General features: G+C 34.8%; 1 protein-coding gene across 1 annotated transcript; it reads left to right on the top strand.

Annotated features, from left to right (window-relative positions):
- The first annotated feature begins 1,885 nt into the window (after positions 1-1,885).
- On the top strand, positions 1,886-10,007 carry LOC137817476 (serine/threonine-protein phosphatase PP1-like). The gene is made up of 4 exons (XM_068620766.1): positions 1,886-2,419; positions 7,763-8,322; positions 8,666-8,881; positions 9,650-10,007. The coding sequence occupies exons 1-4, from the start codon at positions 2,245-2,247 to the stop codon at positions 9,671-9,673; spliced, it is 975 nt and encodes a 324-aa protein (XP_068476867.1). The 5' UTR covers positions 1,886-2,244; the 3' UTR covers positions 9,674-10,007.
- Positions 10,008-11,885: the final 1,878 nt, after the last annotated feature.

Consider the following 11,885-nt stretch of genomic DNA (forward strand, 5'->3'; position numbering starts at 1 on the left):
AACTTGAATGACTTCCATGGCAGGGGTGGATTTGCTATAGTGATCGTCCGCGTTAGTACAGGGAATGTTGAGGTCAGCGGAACTATGGTGGAAGTGGTGGTGTGTTTTCTTAGGCTTTGTTGGTGGTTGGAGGTAAGAAATGAGTTGAGTTGAAGTGTTTTGGGTGGTTATGGGGTATGAAGATTTTTATAATTTGGTTTTCAGGAATGATTTTTGGAATAGGTAATTTGGAAGAGAAAAAAATAATTTTGAAATGAGTAATCCGTATGGTAGCAAAATGAATTATGAAAGGAGGTTGTTAAGCCAATCTTTTGTCATAATAGAAAATTCAGAAGACAAATAAAACCATTCTAGGATGTCCCTTTTAGAACACTTTTTAACTATCGAAATTCAAAAAATGTGTTTTGAAAAAGGCATCCTATAATGTTTTTGTTTGGCTTCTTGATTTTTTATTCCGTAAAAAAGTTTGTTTTGTTTCTCATAATGTTTTGTTGGAATTTTGTGGTAACATGTTATTTTGTAGGAGTGGAGAATATTGAAGGATTTGACCAAGGGTTATATCATAAGATTGATGTGTGTGAGGGTGTAGATGATGCTGATATTTTTTAGTCAATATCTTGTAAAATATTAGACAATATATGGAAGCCACATGAATGTAATGATACGTTTATCACAAATAAAGTAAAGGTTAAGGTTGAAAAATATGTTTAGATTGTGTATTATTTAGTAAATTAAATATGAAGTTGTGATAACTTTTTGTAGATTTTTCTTACTCAATATGAGCTTTTGACGTGGACTAAAAAAATTATGTTTCATTTTGTCTTTGTTATTGTCATATTGAAATCGAATACTTCAAATGACAAACGAGAAATGAAGACATATGCATTATTAGGTTGTGAGATATGAGGTAATTACAGACGATATAAAAAGGAATTACAAGTGACTAAGAGTGAAAGTAGAAAATGTGATTGTCTTTTTAGATTACTAGGAAATTCAATAAAAGGTGGTGAAAGATGGATGTAGAAATTACCCTATAATAAAACTTTATTTTTACATATTTAAAAAAAACATAATTTTAATACATATAAATTAGGTGTTAAATATTTTTATTGTAAGATATACTTTTTTTTATAGAAAGACATTCCAATAATATAATTTACGTGTGAGATTTACATAAAATTAACAATTACAAAAATTAATCGTGTATAAATAATATACTTGCATACTTGTGAATTTTTTAAACCAATTCATAAACACCTTTCTCGTATTATACTTAATATTCATTGCAATTGATCTTCTTAAGACATTATAGGTTGACTTCTTTATGTTTCGTGGCGAATTCAATCGTCTCACAAATCCAAAAATTTGACAAATCCTCATTCAAATGAATGCCTCTAACCTCTCTAATGTCAACATTAAATTTTTTTTCAATTACTTATCTTTTTTACTTCACTCATTCGTCTATTTTTGGTACTAATGTAAAAAAACATTGAAAAAATATATTTTTTTCAACCATCTTTTGAATGAAAGAATCACACGACATCTATATTTAACAACAAAATAAAACAATTAATTAAATTATAAGTTAAATTATTAAAAAATAAAATTGTAAAGTGGTAGTATAAAATTATATGGTCGACAACAAATCATCACTTAAAAATATTTGTGAGATCATTTAATTTTGAATATGTCACTAATTAGAATTAAAATTTAAATAAAATACATATACTTGTTACTCGTTTGAAAGTTCAAGCGATAAAAATCAGAAATATGAATAAAATAAAAGCAAAATGACTAATTTGACCGTTTTTAACGTTGGCATTTTAAAATTATTTTTGACACAAGTTACATTGTTTTTATTAACTAAAGTTGGTTTTGTATATTTGAAAAGCAATTTGATTTTTCCGGTGGATGAGCGGAGTAATTAATTTGGTAGGTCAGCGAAGGAAGCTTATTATGAAATGAAATGTGTCTGTCTTTCTCTCTCTTCCCATAACCTAATCAAATTAATCCCTCTGCCCTCTTCCCAATTTCGCCCTCACCAAGCTCAAACCAATGTCTGTAAACATCCCACGGCGGCACCCTAAAAGCACACCCTTTCTCTAGTAAAACGACTGCGCTCCGGTCGTCTTCTCCACCGAGGCATGTTATTCGCTCACTGCCTCTACTCTTCTCATATCACTCACCATCGTATTAGCATCAAATAGAGACGTTGACTTCGTGCTTCTTCTGGAAGTGGAACAAATGGACCAAACACTTCTTGACGACATAATCAATCGCCTTCTCGAAGTTCGCGGCCGACCGGGGAAGCAGGTGCAGTTATCGGAGTCCGAGATCCGCCAGCTCTGTGCCGCTTCCAGAGAGATTTTCTTGCAACAACCTAATTTGTTGGAGCTCGAAGCACCAATTAAGATTTGCGGTAACTTCTTTCTTCTTCTCTTCCAACTCGCTGTTGTCGCTTTCTTCTTTTTTTTAACCCTTGCATCACCCTCCCGAAACCGCGCCCTTTCGTGTTTCGGCAAAGGAATACCTGTACTAGAACACGGTATCTGGCTTGGTCAACTGCGAGGGTTTTATGCTTGCGCTTTTCTTATGATCCAAGTGCTTCGGGTCTGTTTTAGTTCCTTGCCGACTGATTTGCTGTCTGTGTGCTTGGTTGCAAATTCGTCGCATGCGTCATTATGTTTTTCTGTTATGTTGTGCTAGGTTATTGGTAATGGTAGTATGTTATAGAGGGGATTAGTGGTGAAATGTATGGAAGATAAATTTGGTCAAAGTTTTCCTTGTGTGGTCCTAGTGTTGTATATGTGTCTATTAAGATTGTAGATTAGTCCAATGTTAGTACTGATAACCTATTAATGGACATGTAGTGTTAGCTCATGTGTAGTGGAAAAAGAAATGGACATAACTTCATATACCATTCCTTGACCAAATGCAGTTGTTGTCTTGTGTTCTCATCCCTGTTAAAAGTTGAGGTATTGGTGGCCTATCTTCTTTTCATTCTTTTTCTGTTTAAATAAAAATGATCAAATAATTTAATCCTTTTTTTATGTTCCTCTATCAAGGCTTATTGGATCAAGATCTGCGTGTGTCATCCCTAAGATAGTTCTTTGCTCAGTCTGTTACCATGGGATAATGGTTGGTGGTTGATGCTGCGAGAGTGTATAATGCATGAAAATAAACCCAAACCTTAAACTCAACATTTTTGCTCAAATAGCTTACTACCTTAAAAGAGTTCTGCTGTTTTGTTTTAACATAATATTGGAAACAAAGGCATATCAACAATGCTCAAAACTATAATTTCTAACCTAAACAAATGGTTTATACTGAAATGTCATGAAGAGAAAGAGCAATGATACTGTGATAGGGAATTGTTATTATTAGGTGCATAAGCCTCACATTGAGTAGTAAGGGATGTTTGATGGAGTATTGAAGTGTTTGGTTCTCTACCCTTTTTGCTAGTATTTGAGAGAGTTCTCTAACTGCTACTGCCTCTTAGTTTCTAGTTCCTAAGTCACTATTCTTGTATATGAGTAGCTCTTATTATAACCCTTCCTCTATTACTCCAATTAACCCTTTTACCGAGATAGAAATTTTCTCTCAAATTCTTTGTACATACCCCACATCTATTTGGGTAAAGTCTTCAATGGATGCAACTTCAATTCAGCCCATACCAAACATTCGGTCAATTCAAGATAATCTCTTTAAGATACTCGGGTCCTACTCCCTTGAGTGGCCCGTCATACAGTTCAAATGGCTCCCTTTCAGTGATATCAATGATCGGTTATGGCGGCGCCATGGCAGAGAGCGGTGGCATGTTTTTTTATCATTGCCTTAACATGGCAGTGGCGATACGAGTTTTCCACGGCAATCGCTTTTTGCATCACAGAATGCTAACGATGAACAGAGATAGGCAAAAAAGGCGGAAAGAATGAGGCTTGTTGCGGCGGCGCAAGGTCTGATGATAGTGATGTGCAAATCTGATGATAAATTGCGGTGGCGGCTGACAGTGTGCGGCGATGACAATGATGTTGTTTGTGAGTGAGGAACCCTAACAATAGCTGACCTAAAATGAATTGGGCCACATAATACCCGACCCAATTGAAAATATTAACAATAATCCATACAACTGGCAGCATGACTTATGGTCTACTAAAAAACAAAATCTGCAACAACAAAAATCTAAAAAGAATTGGGCCATATCATACTCCATCCAAATAAAATGGTATAATGCTAACTTAATAACAACACTCAATTGTTGTGACTGAACCTAATAATTGCAGAAAACCCTAAATTAAATTGGGCCATGTTATACTCGACCCAATTAAAATATTATAAGTTAACCTAGTAATATTCTATACACAACACAACAACCTAGTAATATTCTAAACATAATATTATTAGTTATGGTTTCACAATGCTTCTGCCATAACCCGTTATGTTTTTCGTTATAACTTTATAAAGGATTTTTAGGGTCTTCGATATTTTCCATTATCCGATATTGATAACACTGCTCCCTTTAATGCTCCACCGAACTGGTTTGCTTGAGGCTCATCAATAACTCATGTGTTTTGGGTCGTGGATGGTTGACATCGCCCATTGAGTGTAGTACGAAAATCCTCCCACAGGGAATCTAGAGTAGAGCACAAAACTTGTGACATTGGTACTATGCCAACACCTTACCATCCACTGTGACGACCATTGTGGCTTGAAGTTTTCTGCATCGAATACCTTTAAATCGAAATATCTTTCAATCTTGCTCGCCCAACCATAAGCGTCTTCACCTGAAAACAAGGGAATCTTGAGCTGACACCATTTATCCCCTCAAAGAATCAAACCCTCAAATTGACCTTCATTGTTGGTGTTACTCCCCACTAGTGGTGTGGACATGATGACCTCTTCTCTTCAATGGTTTGTTGAGGCTTTGTGGTACTTCCTTAAATTGCGTATGACTTTTTTCCCTTTCCTCTTGAAGAACACACCTCATTTCTTGTTTGCTTTCCTCACGAGACTTAACTAAATTCTCATGCCTACATTCCAAAAATTATAGTCTTGTCTCCATCCTTTGAGTATGAACCATGAAAGTCTCTCGGGATTAATAGCTCAAATACCCATTGTTAGAATTGAATATATATGTACAAATATTGTGTTAAAGATAGCCAATTTATTAATTATCTCAAGGAAATGTTCCAACAAAGAGAGAAAAACATAAAAAGAGAGTATGAGATCGATAGGAGTTCAAATGCCTAGTCTCTCCCAACCAATTACCCACTGGTTAAATGTCCTGCCTTTCATTTTATTTTCCTAGTTATTAGTTGCATAGAGTCTAAACCTATGAGAAGTAGAGACATGGATATGATACGCACATGGAGATATGGTTAAATTGAAAATTAGAGGACACATGACACGACATACATACATATATATATATATTATGTTATTTAAGGTTATTTTATATTTTATAGTATAATATATTCTATTTATTTTAGTATAACATATTATATTTATTTAAGGTTATTTTATATTTTTTTCATTTTAATATGATTATTATTAAAAATATTATCTTTAATATCTTTTTCTTAAGTAAAAGTTTAATATTATCTTAAAATATTAAAATTTTAATGAAACTTTAATTTACTATTTAAAAATAGATTTAAGTTATTAAAAATAATTTTATGTTTGTAATTTAAAAATAAAGTAAAATAAAAATATAATATTTAAATTATAAAAAATACAGAATATTATATAATTATATAATAAATCGTATTTTAATTTAAATTGAAAAATATAAATTAAATAATAATATTTAACTCAAAATAAAAAGTCACTGTCCTCTTGTCCCTCTCTACCTCACCTCTAGCCACTGCCGCCACCACCACAAAACTTCCCTCCCTTGCAGTCTTCTCATCGCCCATCTCCAAGAAATTTCTGGAGATCGTTGATGTTGCCCTGTGCAAAACGACATAGTCACTGCAGGGGTACATCATGATACTGGAGATTGTGGAGTCTTCTCATCGCCCATCTCCAAACAAAATTCTGGAGATTGTTTAACCCTTTTTTTAATCAAGAGAGCTTTAGATAAATGAGCATTAAAAGTAGTTAATTTTAGGAGCTTTTGACTTCTACATCTCCTTTACCTTTTTTATTTCAAGTCCCAAAATCCAAGAAATTTGACTTAAAAAGTAATTTTAAGTTTAAAAAATTATCAAATTACCAAATATCTTTAACTTTAATTTTGAAGCTATTATTTTTAACTTAGCATTTAAGTCTAAAAGAATGGGTCAAATGCTGTCTAATGTCTCAATTTTCCAGTGTGATCATACTTGAATGAGAGTTGTCTTTGGGACCTAGGAAGTCCTTGTGTTGCAGCTTAAATTGGCCAATGTTTTTGTCTTAGGCCCTCAGCAAGTAAAACTCGACAATATATCAAATTTCTTAATGAGATAATAAAATATATTATATGAGAAGTTGTTTCAATTGTCCTTTAGTCGCAGTCTTGTTAGAATCTACATTTAAAATGAATGCATCATAATCCTTTCTTTCATTGTCCTAAGTTACCAATTTTACTGTCTCATAATCAAGGTACACCTTCGTAAGATTGTCAAAATTCCACTTGTCAAATTTTTTTTACACAATTTATTTCTTCTCTACAAGAGATCTGAATTTGTTACCTCAAACCATCTATATATCATCTATGATTGGCCAGTAAAGCCAGGGTTGTTAATTTATAAGCATAAAACAATATTAGAGATTCGTTCTCAAATAGAGCTTCAGCTCAAATTCTGTATGCTTGTACTTTTTAAAGGTTCACATGAGCAAGAACATCATCTGTTTGATGAATCCCAACTACTAACGAGTTCCTAGACATGAATAATAGGGTAAAATTAAACTGAAAAAGCTATTTTGTTTGCAGCTGTAAAACTTACACTTAATAAGTGAGTTTATGCCTAATTCAACCTCACAAAACCGGCTTTAAGGTTAGAATTGCATTTCACTTATATATTACAATAAGGCCTAATTCTTAGTGGATGTGGGATCTCCAACACTCTCTCTCACGTTGATAATGAACATCTCAAGCGGGGATTAGATTGTGGATGGTCTAACAGGAGTTCGATAATGGTGACATAATAGCCCTAAAGAAGTTGACTAGGATAGACTTTGAATGACTTTGGTACCATCTTAGTAAGTGAGTTTATGTCTAACTCAACCTCACAAAATTGTTTTGTAAGGTGAGGATTGCACCTCGCTAATGTATTATAATCTGACTTTATTCCGACGGGGATCTCCTACACTTACCTTCAAAGTAGTATAGATATCCGGTATCCATGTCAAACCAATTGATGCAGCATTAATGATTGATGACTTTATATTCAATTATTTGTACACTATAATAATAATTCTGCTTGAAGCAGTTATTTGAATTGAATTTTTTTTAACAAAGACATTCAGTATTCATGTAAAATAAATTACTTGGCATATGGTGAGGGAAGAATAGAATCCATGAATCAGAATAATAATTCTGCTTGAAGCAATTATTTGAAATGATGAAATTTAACCAATGTCAAATAGGTCTTAGCAATATCAAATGTTCCTTTTTTGGCTTGACATTGTCTGGTATACAAATTTGCAAAGATCTTTGTTCTGGTAGACATGATTCATTTATTGCTGTCCTTAGTATTGCTATTGCCACATAGTGCTTTATTATGGTTTACAGAAAAAAAAAGTTCAATGATTTCTTATTATCCTTTTTTTGATCTCGCAGGTGATGTACACGGTCAATATTCTGATCTATTAAGGCTTTTCGAGTATGGTGGACTGCCTCCTGAGGCTAACTACTTATTTTTGGGGGATTATGTGGATCGAGGGAAGCAGAGCTTGGAAACAATATGCCTTCTCCTAGCTTATAAAATAAAATATCCTGAGAACTTTTTTCTTTTGAGGGGTAACCATGAATGTGCATCTATTAACCGTATATATGGATTTTATGACGAGTGTAAAAGAAGATTCAATGTAAGGTTATGGAAGACATTTACTGAATGCTTCAATTGCCTGCCTGTGGCAGCACTGATTGATGAAAAGATATTGTGCATGCATGGCGGCCTTTCTCCTGATTTACATAATTTGGATCAAATTAGAAATCTACAGCGGCCCACTGATGTGCCTGATACAGGTTTGCTTTGTGATCTCCTCTGGTCAGATCCAAGCAAAGAGGTTCAAGGTTGGGGAATGAATGATAGGGGAGTTTCATATACATTTGGTGCTGATAAGGTCTCTGAGTTTCTTCAGAAACATGATTTGGATCTTATTTGTCGTGCTCATCAGGTTAAACTCCAGCCTATAGTGTTCAATGTGTTATACCAAGTCGGGTTGAGTTTGTATCTCCATTTTAGTTTTTTTTACTAAAAGTATTGAGACATTTCCAGCAATATTTATCTATCTATCAGGATTATTACATTTGCTTTACTTCATACAAACTTGGAACTACTATTTTCCATGTAAATTCTTACACAGATTATTCATTGAGGCAAAACTTTTCCCTTTCAAATGCCATTCATTAGTTTGAGACTTCTTTTTTACATTTCTGCGTTTACATTGAAGGATATTATCCATCAAGCAGACATGGTATTAAATTTAAATTTGGATTGATGTCTTGAGTTTTGACCAGGTGGTGGAGGATGGGTACGAGTTCTTTGCTAACCGACAGCTTGTAACAATATTTTCGGCACCTAATTATTGTGGGGAGTTTGACAATGCTGGTGCTATGATGAGTGTTGATGAGACACTAATGTGCTCTTTCCAAATATTGAAGCCAGCTGATAAAAAAATAAAGCTCAATAGTACTACAACTACTAAGCCAGGAAACTCCCCAGCAGGTGTAAAGGTATGATATTTTAATATCTGTTGATGCAATACGTACACGAAATCAAGTGGTAAAGATTTTATGGCATGTGTGGGGAATATATGATATTTATGGAATTTTAACTTTTACAGTGAAAATTGGCAATTTCGTGGAAGCAGTTTTTTTTTATCTGTCTCAGACTTGGTTTGTGAATCTTTTGCAGAAATTCACAAATAAGATTATGGTAGTAATTGCCAAAATCTGCTTTACTTGTCTTCTATTCTTGAAATAGCTGCTTGTCATGAATAGAATTTGTAGGGAAGGTGTCTTGTTTGTTGGAGCAGAACTTCAATGTGTTCTTTTTCTTTTTTCTAATAAATATTGTCCGGGTGCACACTTTTGGTAGTTTTGTGGATTTTATAGATTTAAACCATTCAGGTGTAATTTAAGATTGTTGAAAACCTGGAATGATCTGATTTTATGTGATAATCATTTAGGAAATATTTGGGAGATTGAATTAACTTTAACAATGGACATAGAGTGCAGTTTTTCAATTGAAACATCACTATGTCAATCTTTTGTACTGTTTTGTTGTTCAGGTGTAATTTAAGATTGTTGAAAACCTGGAATGATCTGATTTTATATGTGATAATCATTTAGGAAATATTTGGGAGATTGAATTAACTTTAACAATGGACATAGAGTGCAGCTTTTCAATTGAAACATCACTGTGAATCTTTTGTACTGTTTTGTTGTTCACACTCGATGCATTCTACCAATATTTTCTAAATTTCTCTTGTTTCCTTTCAGTCTTTCATGGGTAGAAGAGTATGAAATTAATTTGGGTGAAATTGGTGCCGCAATCGGTCAGCCAGGAAAGAAAAGAGTTCCATTTGGTATCCTATGATATTTTGGAAATGTAAAAACAAAGGGAAACACATCATGAACTATGTAGACCGTTGTTTTCCTCTGGTACAAATTTGCATTTTGAGGTGGACAGCCATAATTTCCTCCCTGTTTTCTTTTGTACACTAATAGCCGCCATATGTTGTTCTGAGTTGTAAGGTTCTCAAGCATTGATGTGTTCTGAAAACTAATTAAAATGTTTTACAGTCGGTGTATGAATGACAGTGAAACCGCTAAAAATGGTCTTGTTAATTTTTGTTAATTTTTGGGTTGCCATTTTCACTCTGGTGAAAATCCTGTTAGCATGTGCAGGTATTTTATGATTCGTTGGTGCTCAGAGACAACGACACAGCATACTTCTCACGCTAAATAATTCGCATATGGTTTCATTACCATGTGCTGGGTAGTTTCTACCATGCGTTTTTCTGTTGATGTCCTCCGAGAATTTCTGAAGCATTTATACGTCGTACAATCGAAAATCTTGAAATAAAAAATGAATTGCTGGATGTATTACTTTCTTAAAATTTTAAAATCTGTTTCAAAAAATAGTTTTTGAAAAAAATTCCAAGAAAATATGTATTAATAAACTTGAGAGATTTATTTTAGGTAAATTCTTCCTGCACCTCCTTTACTTACTTTACTGATTGGTCCTTGGGCGTTGATTGATCACTGAGAATGTTGGTACCACGTAAGCAGGTCCCACGGGCAGCATAGGTCAGTATCTTGCAAAGTATGTGCATCAAGAAGCCAAGAGTGGTCAGACATCAGTCATTAGGATGTATTAACGTGCCACTAGACAATGTGGAGAGATCGGTCATCGAAAAGCCAAACATTAGAGCTGGGCCATGAGAGGTGGATCCCAGATCACACGTCCCTTGTCAGTAAGGGAGAAGCCTAGATCACGAGGGTCCATGCATGTAGAGTGGATGACGCGTTCAGGCGTAACACAAAGTGTAGAGCCATTGGAAAGATATGACTCATAATGGTCGTGTTTCACGGGTGAGCTGCATGCATGGCACATGAACAGCTAGGGCAGTCCCAGAGGCGGGCAACCCCAGAGATCAGGTGCACGAGGAGGCACCCAAGTGACCACCCGCCAGAGGTCGCACTCCAGTTAGGGACCCCACGCGCTACGTTATCCTAAGAATAAGGTAACAACAGTGTTGGGTTCGTCCCATCAGAAAAAGCCCATTTCGGTAACAACAGTGTTGGGTAACGAACTTGACAAGAGAGAATTCTCTTGCGCAGCTAAACACAGTAGCAAGATTATATAGTTTCGGTGTTTCCTAGCACTAATACTGACTTGAGCGTCGGAGTGCAAACGGTCGCTAGGGCGCCCTTTGTCTTTGTGTTTTCAGGTGTTCATCACAGGAAAGGCACATACGAATGCAAGGACTCTGAGCGTGAGAGTGACGTAGGCGCATGAAGGAGTTTCGGGTCAACCAGTAGGAACACTTACAATAAAATTACACCTTTTTATCCTTTACTAAACCATGAAGTATGAAAACCCTATTACTTACAATAAATATCCTTTACTAAACCCTAAAATATTAAAACCCATTTCTCTATTTCCATCCCTTCTCTTCTTATTGTGTGGCACCTCAGTTTGTCCATTTCTCTTCATATAGTATCCAATGGTCCATTGCATTTTCGAGTGGTAGTACCTATGGTCCAAGACAAGTTGCATTTTTTAGTGGTAGGCGAGGCTTGCAATGTTGAAAGAAGTCTAGTAAACGTAAATTCTTCTCTTCTGAATATGCACTCACCATTTTTGTATTTTCTGCCTTTTTTTCGTTTTGTTTAAGTGCTAGAATGTATAGACCGGTGTACAATTTTTATTAATATACTGCATTTCTGGTATATATTAATAGAAAATATATACTGGCTTGAATCGATATATTAATAGAAAATGTATACTGATTCATATATTTCGCTATGTATCATGAAAAAAAAAAAACTGGGATAAAAGCACATAGGATTCACCACAGGTCACCTTCACCACCTACAGCCACAAACACCAGCAGTGAAGGAGGGAGCTCAAAGGAAGAAGTGACCCTAAAGTCCAAAGGATCAAGGGTATATTTGCTATTTTCAAATTATGGGGAGGTGCAGGAAGAAGACATTAAGGTGCACGGAGAAT

This window comes from Phaseolus vulgaris, unplaced genomic scaffold, assembly GCF_000499845.2.
Source record: "Phaseolus vulgaris cultivar G19833 unplaced genomic scaffold, P. vulgaris v2.0 scaffold_78, whole genome shotgun sequence".
Lineage (NCBI taxonomy): Eukaryota > Viridiplantae > Streptophyta > Magnoliopsida > Fabales > Fabaceae > Phaseolus > Phaseolus vulgaris.